The 26,236-nt window shown below is 52.3% G+C and overlaps 1 protein-coding gene across 3 annotated transcripts in view; it reads left to right on the top strand.

Moving 5' to 3' along the window:
* Positions 1-26,236, top strand: part of Msi2 (musashi RNA binding protein 2) — a 417,788-nt gene that overhangs the window by 372,622 nt on the left and 18,930 nt on the right. For all 3 annotated transcript variants that reach the window (XM_045158238.1, XM_045158237.1, XM_045158236.1), the window contains exon 11: positions 14,679-14,741. In XM_045158238.1, coding sequence (XP_045014173.1) covers positions 14,679-14,741 — 63 coding nt within the window. The remainder of the gene's footprint in view (positions 1-14,678; positions 14,742-26,236) is intronic.

Raw genomic sequence — 26,236 nt, 5'->3', positions numbered from 1 at the left:
CCCTGGCATTGCCACATAATTGGGCACACAGGCATTGATCCCCACTGGGCCCTCCTTCCCAGCCTCACCTTCATGCCTGTGCTAGCTTTGTCTCCCCTGATGGCACCACCAGGGTGGGGAGAAATGAGCCAACCCACTCAGGTCACATCTCTAGGCTGGCACCCCAGTGGTCACCCCCAAAGGATCTTTTCATAATGACCACATCCACTTCCTCTTGCAATGCCCCACTCGCTTGGGTTAACTAGCTGCAGCTCCGTCGCACCCACAAGAGACACCTTCCTGTGCTCAGCTTGTGAGAAATGACCTGTGTGCCTCCACTTGACTCATCTGATGTGAGGAGATGCATACATCTAAATGCCAGTGTCCTTGAGAGCCAGCAGGTGCCATTTGGCTCATTTCATTAAAGATGCCTGATGCAGTATAATTGGTTAGTTTCCTTTTATTTTCATGAGTTGTTTTGTCTCTTCAGAACAAATATCATATGGCTTTTTCCCTTGTTATCATGGTTTGCTGTGAACGGCTGTGCTGTGGCGAGCCTGTCCTAGAGCGGCTCGCCTCTCGAGCTGTTCAGCTGTTGTGAATTTCCCCATCGATGTAAATAGTTCATCTGTGCTCACTCCCTAATGACATTTATTTTTTTCCCCCCAGTAAGCAACTGAGGTAGAAAAATAAATTGTTTACCACAGACATGCTGTGTGCCGCCGTCTCTTAGCCTGACAGTGTCCTGTTCCCGCTCCAGGGAAGGTGACCAGCACCGGTGACAGCCGGGTGCAGTTTGCAGAAGCATGCCAACTCCCTCACTGCTGGCCCCAACCCTCCCTGTTCCTCAGCCTTAGCTTGAGGTGATCCGTCCTTGAGCAGCGACAGCGCATCTGTGTGCGCCAGCTGCAGGGTACCACCCTGCCCCACCCTCTGCCATTGAACATGCCACTGTCACATCTGTGCACCACGTGTAGGTGTGTGCTCGCTCATACACACGGCTCCTATTTGCTTTCTTAACCTTGGAACTGCACAGAACGAAAGACAGTGGATGTGTGTTGCTGGATGAGGGCCTTATGTAACCAAGTGGCCTTGCTCTATGGATAATAAAAACTGCCATTTTATTTTATCATGAGAGACAGAGAATTGGTGCACCAGGGCCTTTAGCCACTGCATTCGAACACCAGATACATGTGTTACCTTGTGTATCTGGCTTATGTGAATTCTGGGGAGTCAGACCTGGGACCTTAGGCTTTGCAGGCAAGCGTGTTAACCGCTAAGCCATCTCTTCAGCCCTCAAAGTGCCTTTTTGATTGGGTTAGAATTGAGAGGTGATGTGTGTATGCACATTGTTAAATGTTATAAAATGAAGAGTTTTAGCAATAGCATGGCTGGATGTGGTGATGTGTGCCTTTAATCCTAGCAGAGTTAAAAGGATCACTGTGAGTTTAAGGCCAGCCTGAGACTACATAGTGAATTCCAGGTCAGCCTGGGCTAGAGCAAGATCCTACTTCAAACAAACAAACAAACAAGAAGTCAAGTAGAATTAGCTAGGTAAAGGGAAAGAAGCATATTGCAGGTAGAGAAATAGCATGTATAAACACCAAATCGGAAACTTTTAAGGAAGAAAAAAAACAATAAAAATAGTAAAACAAAAATTAATTTAAAAAAAGCCTAAACAGCTGGGTATGATGCCACATGCCTTTAATCCCAGCACTCGGGAGGCAGAGGTAGGAAGATCACTGTGAGTTCGAGGCCACCCTGAGACTACATAGTTAATTCCAGGTCAACCTGGACCAGTGTGAGACCCTACCTCAAAAAACAAAAAAAACAAACAAACAAAAAAGCCTAAACAACGTGAAATTTTCTCTCCCCCATGTAAGGGGATGTCCTGTTCCTCTGGAAAGAACTCGGCTGTTGCCACCAGCAGCAGGGCCTTCCACATGGTTCAAGTTGTCAGGTGTTTGGTCACATCCGGCTGGGGCGGCTGGACTAGAAAACAGGGCCTGCGTGACTAGGGGCGCGGCCCTGGCCGCGGGCATGACGCTGTGCTCCGGAGCAGTCGCAAGTTCTGCACAACGGACGATCATTTGCAAAGTGCTCAGACAAGCACATTGAATGCCAGGGGAGCACCCTGGGGCCTGTCTGCCCATGCCTTTTCTCTAGCTCGCCAAAGCGCCAGAGATCCCTGAGGTCAGTCCGTTCCAGAAAGGAGAGGCCTGGGCGTGAGTGCAGGGGACTGTACCCCACCCTGGTCTCCTTGGGCCAGCAGAGGCTGTTCCAGGCTGCCCTGAAATTAGGGCATCCCCCCCCCACCCCTACCTTTAGGTGTCAGTTTAATCTCTTATTAATTATGTATTATTATTGTCACCTTGCTCCTGCGTCAGATTAGAGTTCTTTCGTCTCAACCCTGCCCCAAATGCCCACACTGAGAACCTCAGTGGCCCCCATGTGACGGCCCCTGGAGCTTTGCCTGCCTCTCTACAGATCTTGACGTAACGCGATGGCATGGGATGGTTAACTCCTTGGGTTTGTCTGTCGGAACCCAAGACTCACGCGTCTGGGTGGATCTGCAGCTATAAAGAGCGCGTCTTGTACGGGAGAGCCTCGCACAGCTGTTCCACCCCAACCCTCTAATCTCTTCATCCCTTCCTCCTACTGGCCTCCTCTCTAGCGATTACACTTCACAGAGGCTATCTGCAGCCAGGTTTAAAATAACCAGGCAGCTTCCCCTAGGGCCAGCCTGCTCCTGCCAGCTACCTGGCCTTGTGTGTACTGGGGGTGGAGGGGTTATCCTCTCATTTGAATATTAAAGGCAAGCTTACTCAGAGAACTGCTTTTAAAAAGAAGATGGAGAAGCAAAATTCGACAGCACACCCCAAATCTGGAGGGCCAGGAGGGAGGCTTGAGGACGGGCTGTGGGTGTGCAGTGTTGCCGCCATCCTCCAAGCACAGGAAAAGCAGAAGTTGACTATTCCCAGATGAAAGCAAAGCAGTGCCTAACAGGCACTTAATAAACGTCTGCAGAAATGAATTGGAGCAATCTGAATTGACAGGAATTGCGGGTTTCGCTTGTGATCAGCCTTCTGTACCTCTTGAAGCTCTCTGCATAAATAAGGGCCTGTGACTAAGTGAGCACTCGGCTCCCCGTGGTAAAACCCCAGGGCTGGCTTTGCATGAAGTTGGGAGACTTGAGTTTTGGCCCTAGCTTTTCTGAAAACAAAGGTCACCTCGGTATCCCAAGTGGGGGTGGGAGACCCTTGCTGTATCTCTCTGTACCGATTGTGAGGAGTGAGGGTCCGTGGAGTCAGGCATGGTCTGGTGCTCTGAAGGGACGCACATCCAGCTATGGCACGTGTCATGTGTGGGAGGCGATGGGTGTGGCTCCGGCGCCTCCTTCCCTGCGGGCTGGGAGCTGGTGCCCACCACCTCCATCTCTTCCCACTGCTGCTTGCCACTCCCCAGCTTCAAAGTCCCCATTAAATCCACCAGTGGGAACCTAATCACCTTTTTTTTTTCTCCAAGCCTTCAGTTTTCATTTCCATCAGCAAAAGCAAGTATAAAAGCCCTCAGCTGAGGAAACAAAATAACCAACAAAAACAAAAAAAAGAAAAATGTCAATTACTCAGTGTGAAATTCTGGCCAGGGGCCACTACCTCATGCCTTCCAGAACAGCCAAGAACAAGCAAAAGGCAAAAAGGATTCTCCACACTCCCTACCCAGGCCCAGAAGAGATTTTTCCACTGAGTCTAGTTCAACCTGGATCCTCTGGCCCCGGGTGGCCCCAGCCAACTGGGTCCCCTTCTGCCGTCTGTGCCTGTGGCTGTAGGGAGTCATCAGCCCCTGCTTACAGGTTCTAAGAACTCTGAGCAGGGGCCAAGGAGCCCAGAGTCTGGAGGAGCATCCTGTGTGTGTTCTTGGTGTGACCCATGCGACAGGAGCAGTGTGTGTGTGCATTGAGCTCAGAGGAGGGAAGCCACTGATGGTCTGTAGAGAGCCGTTGGAATACCACAGTCTGGGGGCTTGTAAACAAAAGAAACATTCCCATGGTTTTAGACGCTGGGAAGTCCAAGGTCAAGGCACAGAAGACTCAGTGTCTGATGAAGGCCATTCTTTATCCAAAGATGGCTGTATCTTCCCTTTGTGGAAGGGGCTGGGCATCCTATGGGGTCTCTATTATAAGGGCACTAAGCTCAGTCAGGAAGCCTCATGTGTTAGCAGTGGGGAACGGTCAGACTGCAGCAGCTCCAGGCTTTCATCTGACTCCAGTCCCAGCCTTGACCATGCTTGCTTTCAGCCAGAGCTGGAATAGGAACAGTCCCTCTGCCCTTCTCTCCCCCACACGCCTCTCCTTGTGCTTGGTCTGGAGTTACAGGCACTCGCCATGTCCCCAGCCCTACCCACAGTGACAGAGATGCAGTGAGAAGTGAGAGACCAGTCCTCACTTGCTGAGGTGAGGAACAAATAAGATTTTGCTTGATGGAAGGAGCCAGAAAATCTCTTCAGCCCCTTTCCCTCCTGGAGGAGCCTGTAAGACCTGTTGGGAGGCAGTGGCCTTTGGAGTTAGCCCTGATTTACATAGCTCCAGCTCTCAGGGATCCACATCCACCCCTGGGGTGGCCTCTTCACAGGGGCGTGGCCAGACCTTCTCTGAACTATACAGGGCCCTTCCATCCTGCCATCACATGACTGCACTGAAGTGTGAGCTTGCCCTTGAGAGAAAGCTACTCCTAGCCCTCATAAGCAAATTATGCATGTTACCTATGAAAGCTCTTTGGATGCCAAATCACATAAATGAATAGGATTTTAGACTAAGAAGCACCGAAGGGATTTCTCAGCTCCACTGCTGTTTCCTCAGGCAGTAATAAAGACAGGAATATACAAGCTCTTACTCCATTTGCTTCATCCTCTGACTCTTCACAGCAGTCCCACGGGATGCAGTGGTAAGTCTGCTTCACAGGGCAGGAAGGTGAGGTGGAGAGCAATGTCATGGGCCTTGGCTTGGTGGGACATGAGATGTTTACCACCCTGCTTTTACTTCCGCTGGCCCGTTTCCCTTCCCTGCCTCGGTCGCAGAGCCTTCATCTGTTAGTGGGACAGAGATGGCTCCCGTGTCCAGAGGGAGTGAGGATACATTCAGTCGACACAGGGAGACTGCCGCCATCATTCTCATTAGAGTCAAGATCACAAGGCCAGGTCTTTTGTTTTATAGGTGAGGAGAGTAAGGCTCTTCTTCCTTCCACCCTCTGAACTAGGGTGGTACCACCTATTGGCTATGAGCATTTTAAAAAAAAAATCTGTATTAGCTAGTAAGTAACGAACTATTGTCCTGAACCCCCAGAGTCGTCTCCCCAGCCTCTGGGTTCTCTCCTAAGAAGAGTTGGTGCCTGAAGCATCCTGTGTAAGGACCCCAGGGATAAAGGGTCTCCATGCTATAGGGGACAGAACTGGAGCCGTGGGTGTTCTTCCTTTGAGGCGATAGGGCCAAGGTCAGAGCCAGGAGTCCTTGAGCTAGAGGTCCTAGGTGTTGGGCGCTTGCTATCCTGGTGCACAGAGGCAGGCAGCCATGGGGTTGGTGGTGGTGGGAGTGCTGCTGGTGAGGAAGCTACCAGAAAGCAGGCTCGGGGAGGAGGCATGAGACTATAGAATTAGAATGGTTTGGGCTAGAGGGATGGCTTAGCGGTTAAGGCATGTATGTCAGCCAGATGCACAAGGTGGCGCATGCATCTGGAGTTTGTTTGCAGTGGCTGGAGGCCCTAGCACGCCCATTCATTCTCTCTGTGTCTCTCTCTCTTTCCCTCGCTGACTCACTCAAATAAATAAAACTTTAAAAATAAAAATAAAAAAAAATACAAAGAAATGGTTCAGAGAGGCTGCATGGGAGGAAACCTGATTTTTGCTCTCTAGCTATGTGGCGTCTGGGATCTGGATGTCAGGAAGTAGTATAAAAGCCCTCTGAGCCAGGCGTGGTGGTTCACGCCTTTATTCCCAGCATTCAGGGCAGGCACAGGTAGGAGGATCACCATGAGTTCAAGGCCAGCCTGGGCCTACAGAGTGAGTTCCCGGTCAGCCTGGGCTAGTGTGAGACCCTACCTCAAAGAAAAGGAAAAGCACCGTGGACAGTGAACTCTAAGCAACAGTGGTCCAGACAGTTTATCTGACAGCTATTGGTGGGAGGTGGGAGGGTCTCAAGTGGAAGTGGACCTTCTTACAAACAAGTGGGATGGGGTTGTAGAAGGGGCAAAAATCCAAAATAGTCTGTTGATGCTCCGGAGAAGCTGCAGTCTGAAATCCCTTCACTTTGAAGGGCTTGTCTCAGAAAGGCAGGCATTTGAAAGGTGGGGATGCGGGTGTCCCCGGCCTAGCCCAGGGCCAAGTGGCAGGCACAGCTGAAGGCAACTATGGAGTGAGCTCCGTGTGACCCTTCCCACCCTTGCAGTCGGCACTAGGGAGAGCTCTTGTGAAACAAAGAGACCTTGTAATGTGTGGCCATCCTGATACTGGCCTCCAGCCTCGCCTCTTTGCCGGGCCCTGGGCAGTCAGGCAAGGATGAGTATGGCTGCAGCTCTCTGGGGACTCATAAGTTGAGGTTTCTACCCTTTGCTGCCAACTCTGTAGGAAGTAACTGGAGAGAACCAAGAGATCTGTGCCTTGGTTCAGAAGTGTGAGTGGAGGGAAGTATTGAGATCTTTAAGGTGAGGTCAAGGTCATAGTCGTGGGAATGCCTGCCATGCCCTCATGCTGCGCCTCCTGAGAGGGAGGGTAAGTGGAAAAGGACTCTTCAAATCCTCTGAGGTGAAGCCTTCTGCGAGTGGCCTCTGTCTCCAAGCCGCTTTGAGGAGAACCACGCCCAGATCTTTGAGCTGAGCAGACAGCGCCCAGGGGTGGCTCTAATCCAGGGGGCTTTGTGCCGCAAGTCCCCCACCTCTTCCTCACACAAAGGAGCCACAGCTTCCTAGTCACTTGTCCCTTCTTCCAAGGGGTCAGTTTGCATACTGTCTGATTGAGGGACTCCCATCCCACGAATGGAACCCCATTTTCCATCAGGGACCAGCAATCACAAGCTGTGTGAGGGCAGGCACTATGAGTGTTGGTCGGCCTGGAACTCAGTAAGCATTTACCGGGAGGCCAGGGGCTGGCACAGGTCTTGGGTCAGGGAAGGTTCCCCTGTAGGTCACTGGCACTTTAGCCGATGCCATCTCTGAATGTGGGGCTCCAGCTCTCTGCTGGGAACACTTGAGTGATGGGGTAGAAAGGGTCTGGGGAGAAGAATGCTGGGCTAAAATCTCCCACTAGAGAGCGAACTTCCAGCTCCCAGGACTGAGCACACGGTACCTGAATGCTTATATAAGATCGTCTATGGAAGTGTGGCTGTCAGACATCCCATTAATAGTGGTTGTCAAGTGCCTCAAGTAAAAGGGTTTCACATTTTCCCTAGGTAACAATTACTTCAGAATCCCTGGTTAACTGACATCACAGCATGTCCACATAGGAGATCCTAGCACACCCAAATAATAATGTGCCTTAACTCACCCAGTTTTCAACTTTTCTCAGTGCACTCACGTAATGAACTCCTCACCACCCATAGACAACAGTAGTTCCCGCTCACACAGGTGCCGGGGGTCTCTGTCACTGTGTGTCACTGTGCTTTTATCCACCACAGGCAGCAGTGGTTGTAAGCTCATCCAGGTAACAAATTCTCAGCTCATATATGTAATGGGTTTTGATTCCCCTACGTAGGAGTGGCTCCTATTGAAAGCAGGTAACAGTCCCAGCTCACACAGGTAACTCATCCTCACTCATACAGGAATCCGTGGTCTCACCTCCCCCAGGTAACTGGTCCTCACTCACCAAAGCAGCAGTGGTTCAGGGCTCACCCAAGGTGCGATCTTAGCTCTGGCTGCATGCAGATAAGAATCCCCTGCAGAGCGCTTAGCTCTCTGGGGTTGGGGCCCAGGCTAGAGGTCGCATGTGAAGCCCAAAAGGGGAGCATCATGGAATCTCAGCTGCAGGTGTGGGGAGGCTGCAGCGGGAAGAGTGTCCAATCTCAGAGGAGCCATGGGGGTCTGAGCACCCTCTCACAACGCCCTCCACAGCCCCATGGAGCCACCGTGTTGACCCAGCCGACAGGCTGGGAGCCCAGAGCCCAGTCCTGAGCTGCAGAATGGCTTGCCGAGGAAAAAGATCAGAAGCTGTGGCATGCAAAGCGGTAGGGACAGGCTTTGTCCCACCACCTTGTCCTCGGGGCACACACAGTGACAGCAGGCACTCTGTAGGAATCCTTGAACACACACCCCTGGTTCCAGCCCAGCACACTAACTCCTCAGTAGTGCTCTCAAAGCTGGGCCGAGTGGCCCAGGTCTGTGTTCCCAGCTACTCGGGAGGCTGAGGCAGGAGCACTGGAAGTTCAGTGTTGGCCTGGGCAACTGGTGTTTCAGAAGGAGGCCTGGGAACGTGGCATAGTGGTAGAACAAATTCTTTCTCTTAAATGCCCTGTGCAACAAAACCTTGTGACGCCTCATGCAGGTTTAATGTAACATTGTACCTTCTTTTATTCCCATCAAAGCATCTACAGAAGTAACACGTCTCTAAATCTCAGCTGAGCAGCAATTATGTTAAATTTAGTGGGGCCTGGCATAATGGCACACGCCTTTAATCCCAGCACTCAAGAGGCAGAAGTAGGAAGATCATTGTGAGTTCAAGGCCAGCCTGGGACTACAGAGTGAATTCCCGGTCAGCCTGGGCTAGAGTGAGACTCTACCTCAAAAACAAACAACAAACAAATTTTAGTGGGGGCTGATTTTGTGCCTTCTCCCCTGTTCTAGGTGCTAACATCCTGAGGCCAGGGACCAGGTCCAAGCTACCCAACCCTCATCCTTGCCCAAAGGCAGGCCCGGCCTTAGCGTTTGGCCCCTCTGCTGCTTCTTGGAAGGTCATTTGTCAGGCTTCAAACGCAACTTTTCTCCGTTATTGACAAGACCTAAGAGTGAGGCATCCTACTACTTTAGGCAGCAGCCCCCCAGCCCTCCCCGCCTCCTTTTCTGTCTGGAGGTCTCTATAGATGATGCTGTTGGTATCCCCTGGGAAAGCTGGCCTCACTCCTAAAAGTCAGCTTGAATGCCAAGGACTGGGGCTAATCCCGTGTTTTCACTGCATGCACGTCAGCTTCTGTCAAAGCAGACTGTTACCATTTGATGGTGTATACGTGTCCCCTCGGTGATCAGTTTTGCTTCCTTAAGCCCTCTGTTCTGATATGAACCCCTGGCTCCTCCTGCTTCAAGAATGTCTCCCCAGCTTTCTTCCAGCCTCACCCAGAAGCCAGAGCTATGAGTTTCCCATAAAGAACGGAGCCCTGCTGCCCCGGGCACGCCTGCCCAGGAGAAGGAGAGCAGCCCAGGCCAGCCAAAGTGACAGATGGCAGTGTTTCCAAACTCATGTGGGCCATGTTTCCCACATTCTGGGTAACAGTTTCTTCTTTGGGTGGCTTCTTTTTTTAGTTTTTGGATTCAGGCAAGCAACATTGGATTAGCCAAGACTGTTTGAACCCACTATAGGAAGTCCTGGGAGAGAGAGGCAGGGTGTGCTGGGGGAGAGGGAGGAGCACACGTGAAGCAAACTTAGGAAAACTCATTCTTAAGGGACCCCAGCTCCACACTTCTTTGAGCCATAAGGAGCCTCAGAACTCTGTGTGTGGACCCAGCTGGAACCCTAGCCCAGGCAGTCAGCCCCCTAGAGGCCAGTCTTGTTCTACCAACAAGAGAGACAGAAAAGGCTTATGACTCAGTAGTCCCCAGTTACCAGACAGGAGCAGGCACTCAGGGCTTCCTCTAAACTGTGGCTTCTCTGCCTGCATTATGAATGAGAATCTTCTGGAAGGACTGGTTCTGTTGATGGGGGTGGGCATCCTATGTTGTTGAAGCTTGGGCCAAAATTGGGAGCTACTGCTCTGAGTAGGGACATCAGTGGCTCTCACAGGAGACTGATCGCAAGAATTCAACCCTCCACTGTATTCTGAGGAGACCTTGCTTCCACAAACAAGGTAGAAGGGGTGACAGCTGCCACAACTACGTCCCATAACTTGGCATTTTAAAATTGTGAATTCCTTTAACTAAGGGTCCTCAACTTTGTATCCTAAGAAGATCATAAAGGCCCCATGGCTGTCTGTACCAGAAACAAGGTCTACCAGGCACCTGGGCATCAGCATTTATAAAGCTCCCAGTGGTACCTAGTGGTTCTCAGTCAAGGGTTGAGCATCAGTGTGAGAGGCAGAGCACGGTATTCCCATGCTCCATAGACCTTTCACATCCTCCACTGTGCTGACGGTGCTCCTGGGCGGAGGGTGTGGAGGATCATGGGAGCAGAGGCTGTTGCACCCACAGAAGGTGCAGCCCTTGGCTACACTTGACCCTGAGGAGCTGCTCCCAGCCCTGACTCCCTCACTGTGACATCCTAACCACAGTTAGCCAGTGCTGCGGGAGAGTCTCCCAGGGGGGACACTCGGAGCTGCTGCCTAAGTGGGCCGTGTGACCAAGTCCTGCCCTAGAAGAGTTTGTCACCCAGCACAGGAAATAAGATACGCATACAAAAATAACTCTGCTTAGGTAAGGCAGAAAGCAGTAAGTGCCACAGAAGCAGGAAAAAGTAGGTGCAGTATCAGAATTCTTAAAAAAGAAAGGAAAGCAGCAGTGCCGTTGACTTCCAGTTCACACTGAGGAATAAGCAGCTCCAGAAGGACCAGCAAAGTGGGTCATTCCGTCAGCGGACGATCACCTCTGTCACTTGAGCCAGCCGCTCTCCCCAGAGTTCTGTGAACACCAACCCAGAGAACGTAGGGTTGTCCTCTTACACACAGGCCCTGGCAGGGCCTGCAGCTGTGACACTCGGAGGTCATCTCGCCTGCCCTGGCCGCAGGCTGGAGAAGTGAGGCTCCTGCCCAAGTTACACAGCAGGGCCTGCGGGCGTCACCCGAGGCTGGAGGCTGGACGAGCCAAAGAATGGGTCTCTGGGCCCGGCCCCATTCACCAAGGATGGCTGCTATGAAATGCAACCTGTCCTTGCTCAGAATCCCAGCAACAGCCCCCATCCTGTCTTTGCCTAGAAGGTTCCCAAGCGGGAGGAACATGCAATGCTCTTGTTCCCAGACAGCCAGCCTTTAGCTCTCAGACCCTCTGAGACTTGATCAGCAAAACATCCCTCTCCTTTCTAGTAGGTTCTCTGCCTACATAAGCAGCCCCACTGCTGTCTGCCTGGTCCAGTTGTCCCCCTTGCAGATAAGTGGCACACGTGTCCTCATTTTGAACCGTGAACATTTAGCTCCGCTACAGTGACGTCGTGAAAAGTGGGATGTGGTGAAAGGTTACAGATAATTAGTACCAATAAGAAACTCAAGTCCCCATGTGCTTGTGGCCACATGACCATGACTTGTACTGCAGAGAAAGCAGAATGACCCTATCCAGGAAGAGCGCTCTCTCGGGCACAGGGCTAGTGGCTGGTAGAGACTTGCGAAGCCTTCCTGTCATGATAGCCCACTCTCGCTTACACCGACTCCCCACCACCTAAGCACTTGGTGTATAGTGATCTTGCACTAGCGTGACCATCCCCTGTGCAGAGGGGCACATGGGGGCCCTGAGGTGGTGACGTACTTACCCAGAGTCACATCTGAGTACACCTCGGAGCCAGCACGTGAAGCCACACAACCTCCTGGTCTGCGTGCTTGGGTATCATGCGAATCTGTCTCACGGGGAGCAGCCCGCGTACCCGGTGTGCCGGTTGGCCAGGGAAGCTGGGACAGACGCTTGTGGGCCAGGGAGCTCGGCCACGGCTGTGCTTGGGCCTCCCTCCTGTGCAGGAGCCCCGAGCTCCGCCAGACCTGCTTCCCAACCTCCTGCCGTCATCTTCAGCCGCCCCTCCCAACTCATCCCTCTCCGTAGCCCAGATGCTGCACTGCAGTTTCCCAGGTTTCCCCGAGGAGATGCCTTCCCAACCAGGTGCTGCCTCCTCAGGGTCTGAGATTCAAATAAATAAATAAGAATTGTAAAGGAAACAAGGCTTTTCCCCTCACTTCCACATTGCAAGGCCAGCCCGTGGCAAGAGGGAGGGTTGCCTCCAACAGGACCTCTGTGAAGGGCCTGTCTGAGAGACAGGTGTCTTTGGCTTCTAGTTGCCCCGACCTATCCCTTACACACACACACACACACACACACAGGGTGCATCCATCACCCAGCCATAGCATACCTGCGCTTGCCTACCTCACAAGTGTCTGCCACATCATGTGGAAAACATACTGGGATGAAGGGTGGTCACTGAGCTGGGCAGCCTAACAGGGCAGGAGGGGCCAGATGTGCAGCAGAGGAAGCCCTGTCTTCCTCTGGGGGGGAGGGGCTCCCAGTGGAGGAGGCAGTGGAAGGGCCCTTGTAGCCTGGGTGTCTCGGAAGGAGGAACCTATCGACTCGGGAGCTGCAAGCTGCCCTGCTGAGCGGGGCCCCCAGGATGACACCCTCTGCTAACCCGCGGCTCAGCTCACCCGCGCTCCGGTGGCCAGGGGAAGCGTCCAACCCTGACAGACTCTGGTGCTCATCTCCAGCAGAAGCTTTTATCTGAAAGGAGGGATAATGGATTTCTTTTCTTAGATAAGGTTTTTGTTCTTCCTCTTTCTCTCAGGCATTTTTTTTTTTTGTCCAAACTGTGCTTAACTCTGGAAAATAGACCTTTTGTTAGCAAGTCTTATTAACCAGGCTCCCTTCCTCCAGCCACCCCTTTTCATGCTTCCATGGTAAGAAAGTGCCAAAGAGGAACTTGACTTTCTTCCTCTCCCCCACCTGCTTCCTCCTCCCTGACATACCCTGAGCCCTGCTCTGGGCCTGCTGCAGGAGAGGCTGGGTGGACAGAGGTTGGGACAGGGAGAAATAACCTTAATTTCTTCCTTATTTTCCTTCAGCACTTTTCCACCAGCACATCTTCAGAAATCTAGAGCCTGCATGGAAGAGCTGGGGAGAGGACTAGGTGGGGAGTCCCATCCCGGGCTCCCTCTGGGAAGGGAGCCACCTCAGGCCCCAGTGCAAGGTCTTCATGGGAGCTGGGAGACTCAGTCCCAGCCTGGGAGAACCATGTACATTTATTTCACCTGGATCTTTCTTTTTCCCCTTCAACAGCCCTATTACCATATTTAAATGCAAGTATGTCTCTTTTCATTGGCATTTTGAGTAGCTTAGCGTGACCTTTTTAGAGTAGCTCGCTCCCTCTCGAACTTCTTTCCCCTCAGTAGTACTGTGTAGCTAGGATGTAGTCTTAGACCTTAGTGGGCTTCTAGTTGGCTCTGTATGAAGGACGTTGCCTCTCCTTCCTTGCCCCCCGTGCTCCTTGCTCTTAATGGTGCATGCCTTCCCTCTCCAGCCCTGTAGATGCCCCTTCTTGGAAAGGCTCAGTGGCAAAAGTTGAGCAGCTCTGTTGGGGGCTGTGTGCTGCTGTGTGGCACATCATTAAAAACCACAGCAACTGGAAGCGGATGCTGGGGACAGGCCCTCAGGTGCCTGCTGATGGCAGAGGATGTGTGCGGAAGTGCATCGGCACATGCCCCGGTGCGGGACTGTGTGTGCACGTGCTGGTGGCCAGCGCAGCCCAGGAGAGGGGACTCGGGCCACCTCTTCTTTCATGTGGATGTCCTGCAGTCTTGCGCCTTGGCCTCCTGATGTCATTCCTGTCTAGCATAGCTTTGCTGCCCAGTGTGTTTTTCGAGGAAGGGTCTCACTTGCATCCCAGGCTGACCTGGGACTCACTCTTTAGCTCCACCCTGACCTTGAAGTCATGATGATCCTCCTACCAGAATGCTGGGATTAAAGTCATGAGCTACCACACGTGGCCCAGTGTGTTTTTAGATAGCACAAACCCTTAATCAAAAAGGACTCTAGAGAAGGTCTGGGAGACCCTCCTAGATGGCTTCATGTAACTGTGGGTTCGCACACAGGAACCACATCTACATCCCCATAATTGATTGAGGATGTACCTCCATGAAAAATCACTTGCCTCACTTTTGCAAGATGCTGGGATCCATCCCCAGCACCACAAGATAGTCATGACCATAATTCCCTTAGAAGATTGACAGAGAGATCAGGCAGAACCACAGGGCTTGGTCCAAGTAGAGCCCCTCAGCTCTCCCACATCTGGCTCCATGCACATACGGTCATCTGGGAACCCTAGATGCTTTGCCCTTTGACCTGGGACCTTGACACTGCCGACACGAAGTTTTGACCTATGGATAGTTAAGAGGGCCAAGAGATGAACAGGCCTTTGTAGAGCAGCAGTAGCGCAGCCGTCTCCAGGCTGTGGTGTCGGTTCTATCAAGAGGCCTCCCCCAGCTGCCTCCTGCCCACAACGCCTGCTGGTCCTGCAGCCAGGACCCCTGTCATGAATGGCAGGGCCACCCTCGGGCCACCACCACGTGTCAGTGCAGGATTGGCAGAGACCTCAGCTTAGCTGTCAAAGACAGAGGTTCTCCTCACACTCTTGAGTTGATGCTGCATGCCTTCCAGAACACACTTCTGGGTGCGATTCAAACATCTCAAGATGCTGTGCCTTTCAGAAGCCCGAGAGCCACTGATGTGTGTCCCCCAAACCTGTCCGTGAAGCCCTGCCCAGCTGTCTTGTGTATGAGCTGGGGTCCTTCGGGGCTCCCTCCTGACTCGCCCCCTCCCTCTCTTCAGGCTTCCCGGCAGCTGCGTATGGACCAGTGGCGGCGGCGGCGGTGGCGGCGGCGCGAGGATCAGGTAGGAAGGTGTGCGGGACCTGCGTCTCCCAGGCATGCCCGTGTGCAGGGGAAGGTAAAGGTCCTGCCGATGGTCTGTGTGGCTGCGTCTGTCCAACACTCCTCTCACCACAGCCCAGGGGAGGGGGTGGGCACAAGGAGTCACTGCAGAGGCCCAGCCACCCAGGGCAGCTTCTGTGAGACTCGGTCACAGGAGACTACAACCCTAAGGTAGACTGTCGCACTCCTCGTGACAATGGAGAAAGCTGTGTTTCCTTGTGGTGTTGGACTGCCCTGTCACCCGTGGCCCTGGCCTGTAGCAGGTTTAGCAAGCTCCCTTCCTTGGGCCTCTGACCCAGCCAGAGAGGCACTTACATGGTCCTTGTGCTCCCGCTGCTCCTGCCAGGTGAACCTGCCGATCTGGTTCAACCCCCTGTTGCCAGATACGAGCTGACCTTTGACCTCAGGAAAGGGAAGAAGCTGTTATTGCCTAGAGTCCCTTCTCTCCCCAGACTCTGTTCTAAGCCAGCTGTTGGCCAGGGAATTTGAGCTTTATCTCCCATGACCTTGTACCAGCCTGTCAGTCTCAAGTCCAACCTTTTAAAGAAGTCCAGAACCCTCCAGTGGCCATGGAACACTTTCCTTAAAAACACTGGGAGGTAGCCCCTCTCCCCCAGTACCCTGTGCCTTCCTGGGCACCAGAGCTTCAGCCGCCCTACTCCTCCCTAAACTGAGCAGCTTTGTTCCCATCTCCATCCACTGCCTGGCCAGTCCACCCTATGAGAAGGACTCTGAAGTACCAGTCCAATACAGTAAGGCTGGGAGGGGGGGGGTCGCTGGGCTAGGTGCTGGTGGAGGTACCAGAAGATGGACCGTTACAGGCCTAGAGGGCAAATGCCAAAACCCAAACCCTGGGCCTGGAGAGCCCGGCACAGTGAGGCCCGTTTAGGAAAAAAAAAAAAAAAAGTCAGTGAAAATCCGTTCCATGCAAACCGGCACTGCCTTGGAGCTACAAAGGATCCACTCCCTACAACCTGAACCTGAGCCACCCACTGGGGTTTTGTTTGGGAGGGGCAGGGAATTAGGAGGCACTGCTAAGGGGAAGATTGCCAGGAAGCTGCCAAGTGGCAGGTGGGCTGGCAGGTCCAGAGAGCTCTGTGCCCTCAGCCTCCGGCCACCCACCCTAGTCTCTGAAGCCCCCCCCCCCCCCACCAACCAGCATCCCTTGGTACCCTCTATCCTAGGCCCCCAGGGCAGGGGACCCAGCTGCATCATGTCTACCTGGTTCCTAGTCCTTTAGTTTTTTAACTTGAGTGCTTTTTTTGGTGTCATAAAAAAGCCTCCATCCTACCTGTGCCTGGGAGGGAGAAAAGAACAATCTGGAAATTTTGAGTGTTGTTGATTGTTTTCTCCGTTCAGTTTCTTTCTTTTTATAACTTGGATTATGAAACTAAACTTTAACCCAAAATTAACCCTACCTCTCTCCCTACCCCACCCTGTTTTCCTTGACTTCATGGCAAGTTTAAAGGGCAGCATGGGGTTCTTTGTGAGTCTGAGAGTGGTCTCCCCACAGTCTGTGCCCCTTTCTGACATCCCCCCCATGCCCCTCCCCAAAGCCAGGCGGGAACCTCACTCACCCATCCCTCTAACTCCTAACCCCCAAAGGTCATCTCCAGCCACACATTTTTTTTCCAGGATCAGTGGTTGTTACGTTTGTAGCCATTTCCATCGGGAGCTCGGTCTCCCACAGGCCGTGCTGGTCAGCCATGCTCATTGCCGCACTGTTAGTGAATCGTATTCAGGAGTGTGCTCCTCCAGCCCCGCCCGCCCCAGCCTGGGTCAGTGCAAAGAACAAATCCTCACCTGGAGGAGGTGCCCACCTCAGTGCTACCCCTGGACCATGATCTGACCCAGCTCCACACTTTGGGCCTTGAGCGGGGTTGTAAAGGTTGAGAAGAAAGCTCACTGCCTTTCTTTCAACAAATTTTGGCCAGTATGGGGGATTGTTACCTATTCCCTCCAGAAAGTGACCTGGGCTCTGAGCTTGGAAGGTTGGCCAGTTATTTACCCAAAAGTGACCCTTCATTGGCAAAAGCTCTGTGCTGTGAATTGAGAAGGGCCATGCATCAGTTCTTGCATCAGCCCCTGTACCGGCTCCCAAAACCTTGCCCATGGCTCCCAGCTCCTCCCCAGGGGCTTAGTCACCTGACTTGCAGAGACCACCACAAACTCACTGCAAGTCCAGGGAAAGCTCATCGAATACCTCCCTGGATCTTGGTACCACGCTGTATCCCAGCAGGTGACCTAAGGTCGCGGGAATTGTGGCCACTGCTCCCCAGGGGCTGTGGACTTAGGTTAGGAATTAAGACTTTCTGCGGAAGGCAACTTTTTTGTCTGACTCCCCCACTGTGGTTTTGTCCCCTTTCCCTCCATGATGATTTTAAGTCCCTGCCGTGGTGGGACGCTGTGGGCTGGGAGGCAGCTTGGATTTTTCTCAGGGTGGTAACTTGTGTCCATCAGGGCTGTGGTGTTGAGGAGGAGGTCCAGAGCAGCCTTGAGCTCTGCACCAGCCTCGAGTCCCCTCGTCTGACCCAGCTCGGCCAGCCTTGTCCTAATCCCCGCCCCGCTCCCCAGACCTGAGGTGAGGCAGGGCGCGGGTGACCCACCCCAGCGGGGGAGCTCCCTGCCAACTCCTAGATAACTTCACTACCAGTGGTCACTCTCCTCTCACCTCCCCACCCCCCGCACCTCGAAATACCATCTTCCTCGTGCTCAGTCAAGAGTTCGTTTGTTTATTTTGATTGTACTCATCCAGTTCCAGCGGTTCCCCCCACCCCCACCATCATGTCCCATCCAAACGTTATCTCCTGTTTGGCAAAGTGACACATCCCCAATCGCCCCCCACCCCAATCTGAGGGAAGTGGTTCAGATTTTCAAGCTACCTTATTTTGGGATGACCTTATGGGTGGGTCTGTATATCAGTGCGAGAGCTGCTGGACCCCACCCCCACCCCATATCCCCAAGCCTCCCCCCCCCGCCCTACCCCTACCCACCCATCTCCTGCCCCAGCCGGGACCCCTTACTGTGCTTTACACTTGCCAGCTGCGTCCCCATCTAGTGACATGAGCGCCCGATGGTGGTGGTGAGTGTGAGCAGTCACGTTTCTGTTGTCTTTTCTCTTGCTTGGTTGGGGCTGCGGTGAGAGAGTGTCTCTGAGGCATACTCTCCCGCCTCTCTTACACTAGGATCTGCACACCTCCTCTCAAACACTCTTCTGAGCACGCTCAGCGGGAAGGTTTGTCCACACCTATTAATCCTCTCTCAGTGTCCAGCTTCCTGTTAGTACCAGCTGGTTTGCATGTTTTTGCTTGTTCAGATGAAACAGTTCAAGAAACAAACTCATATCCAACTCTCGAGAAATGTCTTTTTTTTGTACACTTTCGTTTTCGATTTTTTTTTTATTAGTTACAACTCCAAAACACCTGTTGTCCAGTAAAACATTTCACACCCCCCTGCCTGTTCTTAGATTGTATGTATCTGTGGGACTGAACTAAATGCATGCACTGTGGTAGACGTACTGGTAGCTGTGGCCGTAGTTGTAGAACATGCATTGTTGAGTTGATATTACAGGCTCTGACGGCACAGCCCAGCAGGGCCGTCTGAAAGATAGCGTGGGGACCAGCAAGAGAAGGGGCTCCATCTTTTCAACGTTGCCAAGGGGCTTGGATCCATGTTCTCGCCATCAGCCACCACCACCTCCCCTCACGCTCCCCACTCCCCCAGTCCAGAACTGGGTCACCACCCTCAGCTGTAGCCTGCCCGACTGAGATCTGGGGTCACCGTAGCAAAGAGAATGGAGCCAGAGTTAGAAGTCTCCGAGTTTTTCCTCTTTCTTCTCTTCTGCATACAGTTCTTGACCCGAGCAGCAGACCTTGTCTTGTTTCTTAATGCCCGTCAGCGGGCACTTCAAGCCTGCCTTCTCCTTCAATCCTGGCAGCTCAACCCAAGCCCTTCAGAGACTCAGGTCCCTGGGGCATCCCTGCCTGGGTGGTGTGATCCTGGGGGGTGTGGAAGGAGGGAATTAAGACATGGTAGGGAAAGGGCCGGAGAGCTTTCGGACCCTTGGCACTTGGGTGTTGATGGCAGTTCTTACGAATGGTGATAGTGACAAGGGGCAGTGGGGCGAATGACCGCACGCTCAGTGTGCCGGTGACTGGAATAGCTTCACAGAGCAGGGAAGCGCAGTGGGCTTGAACACCCAAAAAAGAAGCCACCCAGGTTTCCCCCTTGATCTCCCCAGTGAGGCTTTCTGGAGGGGACCTTGGCTGTCCACTTGGGGCATGTATAGGCAGCCATCTTGAGACACACTCTCTTCCCTGCCAGTAGTGACAAGCCACAAAGGAGTGCCTGAGTTCCCGCCAAGCCCTTGAAGATGTCTTTGACTCAGGCCATGGCAAATGAGCTAGTACGTGCCACTTGGAACCTATACTTCAAGTGATTAGCGCCTCTGACCCAGTGCTCCAGGGGGACAGGGACAGGATCACCTATAGGATACAAGTTATGTGTAACGGGATAGAGTACAGACAAAAATCCCCAAAAGGATGTGTTGTAAGAGAGTGAAGGGTGAGCTCCATGGAGAGAAGCCACAGTGCCCTGGTAGTTGCCAGCAGAGCCAGAATGCCCACCAGACCAGCCTGCTGCCAGAAGGAGTGAGGGCACCCGTGGTGGAACATCTGTGAGGAGCTGTCCTTCCTTGTAGATGACCCTCCCTGAGGGCAGGGAGGTGGGTTGAGGGAAATGGCCTGAGCGAGGCTCTAAGGCTATAGCAGCTGCAAACTGACTCAGGGCTGGGAAGTGGGGGTAGCAGAAGGCAGAGAACTGAGCCCCAGCCCACTGGCCTGCGTCCCGGGATAGCTCTTCTGGGAAGGAAGCTTTGCTGCAGCCCAGTAGCTAAGAGAACTGAGTGCCATGCCCATCGGCCAGCCTACCCTGAACCTGAAGGCCACACCCCGGGAGGAGACCAGAAGCCTGCCTAAGCCCCGAGCTCTGCTGCTGCCTTCCGCGTGCGGCAGGGCTGAGGAGTACAAGGGACCACCCAGCAGTCCCCTCCCCTCCGATGGTGCTCAAGATGCTGCGCGGCTTGGATAGAGGGTTTACTCTTCCAGGCTCCAAGGAGCATCAAGACAGAAAGCTCTCCTTGCCCTGTTTCTCATGAGGCATTGTGTTTGGCCTGATAACAACTACAGACAGCTTCATTTAAAAAAGAGAGAGAGAGAAGTAGATCAATGTGTGCCTTCACCTCTGAAGCCAGCTTTCCTGGGTCTCCCGTTGGCAAGCTCTGAGGTATTGAGAGGTGGGGGACACAGGACAGCCCTCTGTACTTCACTCAACCTCCCTGTGATTAGCCATAAGCATCTTTGGGGGGCTGTGACCCCAGGATGGTCTATCTAGGGGGAAGGTCACAGGGTTACCCACTTAGTAGGATTCATCCCCATCTATGGCCATGGAATTGAGCCAGTACTGTGCCCAGAGGGCAAAGCAAGTCTGGGATATGCTAGGACCAGCTGCTGCAACCAGCTAGACTTATCCACAGGATTTCTCCTGAGTGTACATCTCTAAATCCAGCTTGTGGTCTAGAAAACACCTTGTTTCCCAGTTTGTCATCAGTTTTCTCTTCTGGGACTTGGAAGATTTCTCAGTGGTTAGAGGCACTTCCTTACAAAGCCTACTGGCCCAAGTTTAATTCCCAAGCTTTCCATGTAAGCCAGACACACATACACATACATACACACACACACACACACACACACACACACACACACACACACACACACACACAAATAGATAGTTTTCTTTTCTGGAAGAGCTAGGACTTCCACCAATAAGAGTCCCAGCACTGGATTTCAGTTGCCCAGTAAATTTATAATCGTGTGCATGGCTGCCCACTGCTGACCTCAGCTTCATTCATTTTCCAAGGGCTTTCAGACCAACCCTGTCAAGGATATAATACATCAGCTCCAATCAATAATTTTGTAATAGAAAAACCCTGCACTTGATAAATCAACTCTAATGCAATTAGTGACTAGCCTTAAAGCCCAAACCAGAGTATAAGTTAATCCTGAAGTGAATGGAGTTGGGGGATGTTAATGGTCTTTTAAATCAGTGGATGATTTCAGTAGGTGACGCATTCCTGCCTGGCCCTTTAATAGACTGGTCCTCACTGCTAAGCTGGCTCAAGAGCCCAGGCCCTGCTGTCTTTAGGAGACAGGAACAATGTGCCATGGTGGTGCACTTGATAGCTCCATGAATATGAAGAGAACATTAGTTAGGACCCCAGAGACCTGGTCCTGTAACCTATACTAGTGAGTAACTATGGAGTTTGAGAAGCCCTGAAATCCTGGATTGGTGGGAACAATCACTGTCACGTCTATATCCCGTCGTGATCCCTTATATTTCTAAGAGCTTTGATGATCATGTATACAATGTCACACCCATGACCGCAGCTAGGCCATGAGCTAGATAGAAAGGCTTTGGCTTAGTTTGACTTGTTTTCATGGTAGAACTAAAGAATGGCTGTGGGACGTACCCAGGGACACACACTTGGCTTCCTTGGGAGCAAGGCTTTGGTCCAAGGAAAAGAGCACAGGACGTAACACAGACATTTAGCCTCCTGAAAGTAGCCCTTGTGGAAGGGTCACATCTGTTCCTGAGGGAGTTACGTGCTAGCCTGTCACCCAGCACAAGCCACGCTGAAGGATGTGTGGGGAGTACCCCCTCAGCCCCCGGGGTCTGGGTCAGTGTCAGCCAAAGACTAGGCGCCAGCACAAGATCTCCCAGGCAGCCCCCCCAGCTGCAGATTTCAGAGCTGTACCCCAGGACTTGACTGCCATGAAGTTTAATTCAGCAGATACCTGTCAAGTACCTAGCCACAGTAATAACGATTACATGTTCCTAGGCCCAGCTCAAGGGGGTTTTAGCTATGCCAGAAAACCCAACTCAGTATGTTTAAATCTGATGGAGGATTTATTGGCTGATAACCTGGAAGCTTCATAGAAGAGTAAGTTTCTTGTGTGGATTGTTTGAGGCTTTTTTTTTTTTTTTTTTTTTTTTTTTTGGTTTTCCAAGGTAGGGTCTCGCTCTACTCTGTGCTGACCTGGAATTCAGTATGTCATCTCAGGGTGGCCTTGAACTCATGGCAGTCCTCCTACCTCTGCCTCCCGAGTGCTGGGATTAAAGGCATGTGCCACCATGCCCAGCGTAGGGGCAAGTTTTTCCTGTAGTTCTTTTAGCTTTGCCTCCTCCCAAGCTTAGTATCATTTAAATGCTAGCTAGATTTCCTCATGGTGGTAAGATGGCTGCAGCCATTTCTGAAGAAGAAGGGGTTCAGGTGGTTTAGAACCTCAGCAGAAGTTGAGGGACTTATGGTGTCTGGCCAAAGCCTGTGTGACAAGAACCAGTCAGCAAACATGAGCTGTCACTCCTAAATCAAATGGTTGTCACACTGTGGGAGGACACAAGCCAAAGGAAAATCTGGGTGCTGATAAGAAGGAGAAAGGGGAAAAGATGCTGGAGAGACAACAAGCAGATGCCTGCCACAGTCCTGAGGGACCATGAGTGACAACAAACACTGTCCCCACTCCGGAGAGCCCGCCCACACAGTGCACAGAAACCTGATCATACACAGCAGCAGCCCAGGCTGGGACTTGATTAACTTTGGAAGATCTAGGAGAATGTAACAGGGGAATGAATGCCTCCACCTTTAAAGGACAAACAGGAGCTTCCCAGAGGGCCAGGGGAATTATATGTGCAGAGCCACCAGAGTCCAAGACAAGAGTCATTCTTAGGCCCGAAAGATACTTCCCTCTAGCTGGAGAATTCAACACAGTGGGAGAAAAGCTGCAAATAGAACCAGCGAGCAGATCAGAGTCAGAGCAAGGGACCCCGGGTACCCGGCATCAGAGCCTGGATCCACACGGGTAGCAGGGAGGCAGAGAAGCCTTGACGCCAGCAAGTGATGTTAGATTTGCATGTTTGATTACACCCTGGCAACATTATCCAGGGTAGGCTGGAGAGGCAGGAGTACAGGTAGGTGGACAAGTCACAAATGATGCATAGAGACAGTCCCTGAGTGCATTTAATACATAGTTGCTAGTGAGCAGTGGGTCCCCTGTACAAGCCTGCAGCCGGAAGAACACGCAAACACCCATAAAAAGCTGGTCTTTCCCAGGGAGGATTCCTGCGTGAACCAGTAGCGAAGCTGGGTGAAGGAGGGGTGTCCTGGCCCCCACCTTCAGGGAATGGGAGGCTGGCCGCTGGGCCGTGCAGTACACGGTTGAAGAGGCTGAAGACCTTGAAGCCATCCGCATCACTAGGTCCACACGGGCAGCAGAGGAGAGTCATAGTCTTCGTGGCAGTGGAGCCTGGGAAGGACAGAACCAGCTAAGGGAGGTGATGGAGCAGTGCCCAGAGGAAACAGCTTGGTCTCTTCAATGCAGCCAGCAGGGCAGAGCGTGTGTCTGGAGTCCAGAAGACCCGACAAGACCAACACATCCCATGATGGGCACCTCTTGGGCTGGGGTTGTAGCTTAGTCAGCAGAGTGCTTGCCTCGCTTACACTGAGCTCTAGGTCCAATCCCCAGCACTGCATACACTGGGTGTGGTGGCTCACACCTATAATTCCAGCACTCTGGAGGTGGAAGACAGGAGTTTAAGGTCATCCTCAATTACATAGTAAATTGGAAGCCAGCCTGGACCACATAAGGCTCTTGTCTCAAAAACAATGTTGAAGACTATGCCAGGGCCCGCCTTAGTTTCCCACAACTCTCCTTGGTCCCTTCCCTTGGGCTTGGGAGGCGGGTCCCACTCCATTACCCTCGTGGCAGGTGCTGCCTCCATGCTTGCGGCCAGTCCACTTCTGCCTGTCCTTGTCTTGGCCTCCTCACAATCTGCAGAGAGCCTGATTTATCCTACCTGGATACCCCAGCCCTTACTCCATGTCCTCTGCCCTCCTTTGTGCCTGGTTGCTTGATGATTTCTCCTGAATGACAAGTGGAGTTAAGAGTCCTTAAAAAATATTTTGCTGGGCTGGAAGGATGGCTTAGCAGTTAAGGCACTAGCCTGGAAAGCCAAAGAACCCAGGTTCAATTCCCCAGGACCCACATAAGCCAGATGCACAAGGTGGCGTATGCTTCTGGAATTCGTTTGCAGTGGCTGAAGGCCTTGGCATGCCCATTCTCTCTCTATCTACCTCTGTCTCTCTCTCTCTCTCTCTAATAAATAAAATAAATAAATAATTAAAAAATATTTTGCACCTATCTTGGGGAGGTACCAGCCTTTCCTGACAATCTAAACCATCAGACCTGCAGGAGGCAAAGTCAGCAGTGCCTGCATTCTGAGTATAGATGAGTAATTACTTTGCAATTAGAGAACACAGAAAATAAAGGAGCCCTTTGCTTTTAAATGCTTATTAATATTAACAAAAAGGTCTCCTTTTTCCCCACCTGGGATCTGGCAGGAGCAGAGGCAGGTAAATAGTACTTTTGAGCAGCTGTGATTGGCTGTTTGAGTTAGGGTTGTCAGAGGATGAGAAAGCCACAGTCTACTCCATGGCATGGAATGGTACGGTTCCTGGCAACACCCCAAAGTCCACACCTGCCTAAGAGTTTTCTTAAGGGAGGAGCATCATAGGAAAAAAAAAAAGGTTGATAGAGCCAGGCGCGTAGCAGGGCACATCTGTAATCCCAACACTCAGGAGTCTGAGGTAGGAGGATCGCTGTGAGTTAAAGGCCACTCTGAGACTCCATAGTGAATTCCAGGTCAGCCTGGGCTAGAGCAAGACCCAACCTCAAAAAAAAAAAGTTGATAGAATGTGAGAGACACTGCAATTTTAATATGAATAACAGTAAAATGCTAATAGTAACTCACATGTTACATGAGAGTGCCATGTGCTGGATGCCAAGCCCACCTGTCTTATTCCACTTAATCCTCATAACCCTATGGGGGGGTGTGAGCACTCTCATTCCCACATTAAAGACTAAAAAGTAGAGCTGGGAGATGGCTCGGTTGCCATGCAAGCACAGGGACCTAACTTCGATTCACCAGTCCCCACAAAAACGGCAGCGGGTGCCTGGCATCGCACTGCTGGGAAGGCAGGGACAGGAGGATTCCCGGACCTGCTGGCCGGCCTGTCTTGCTGAATCAACGAGCTCCAGGTTCAGAAAGTAACATGGAGACCCAACATCCACCTCTGGCCTCCACGTGCACACACGTGTGCCCACATGTATCTGAACATACATGCCTGCACACGCACTCACGCGTGCCCACACACGAGCACCAATTAAAGCAAGATGAAAAGAGCGTGACTTAGGGGAGATAGTTTATCGAGGTGGCAGTGTCAGGACTTGAGCCTGGCCCGCCAGCCCGGGCTCTCAGCCACTACCAGCACACGCTGTGTAGAAGCCGCCCAGCGACGGCTGAGCAAGACTCTGCAACTTGAAAGCCCGCGCTCCACAGAAACCACAGCTGCTCTCACCCAGTGCCTCATATCCTGAGGGGAGGAGATAACCCACAATCATTTACAAGTAGTCTCTGGACTGCTACGTATTTTTTTTTCACACCTGCTTCTACTGTTGCAAACTTAATGTCACGGTACTGCCTGACTTTCTTTTGCTGACATTCTGGGTCTGACTTCTGGTCCCTGTATTGATTCGCACAAAGGAGGGCCAGAAGGGACGTGGTCCCGTAAGGCTGGGGACACAGGCTAGAGAGCATTATTTGCAGAGAACCTTTAGCTAAAGTAAGTCTGAAGGAACTTAGCCACTGTCCAAAAGAACCTAGGTGATGGAACAAGGAAGGGTGTCCCTGAAGGCTGACTGCTCCCTGAAGAGGAGTCAATTTCCCTTTCTCTGCCACAACTCCAGCTGGAAGGTCGCAAGGAAGCCTAGCCCTGCCCGAGAGCTCAGAGACGATTGGCTGCCTGGTTGCTGGGGCTTTGCTCTGGACCCTGGGGGGAGGGAGAGGAGGAGCCACAGGAGGGAGCCGCAGACTCCTCAGCCAATCGCCCTGCAGGAAGGCTGGGCTCCAGGTACCATAGCAACTGCTAGCAGGGGCTCATTTGTTTTGTAGATGAGTAATTACCACACAATTAAAGAAAGCTAAAAATAAAGGGGCCCTTTGTTCCTGGCTACTTATTAATATTAATAAAGTGGTCTGTCCAGGTCTGTGGCAAACAATTCATGCAAACCTGGGTGCCTGTGGTAGAGACCCCTGTGATTAGCAAAGCCAGCCCAGCCCTGCTCTGCAGCCAGCTCCCCACCCCGTTTTCTGGAAGTTATTTCTGACTGTGACCAGGAAAGGAAGGGCTTTGCTGCCCTTGGGGAGAAGAGCTCAACATCAAGGAGCCACCCAGGGTCCAGGTTGCCCTGGAGCCAGGCGGTCAGTTAGGCACAGACCCCAGCCACGCAGAAAACAAACAAAGCCGAAGCAGCTAGTGTCGTGGGGCACGCCTTTAATCCCAGC

Source organism: Jaculus jaculus, chromosome 9 (assembly GCF_020740685.1).
Source record: "Jaculus jaculus isolate mJacJac1 chromosome 9, mJacJac1.mat.Y.cur, whole genome shotgun sequence".
Classification (NCBI taxonomy): Eukaryota; Metazoa; Chordata; class Mammalia; order Rodentia; family Dipodidae; genus Jaculus; species Jaculus jaculus.
This window is presented reverse-complemented; position numbering and strand designations above follow the sequence as displayed.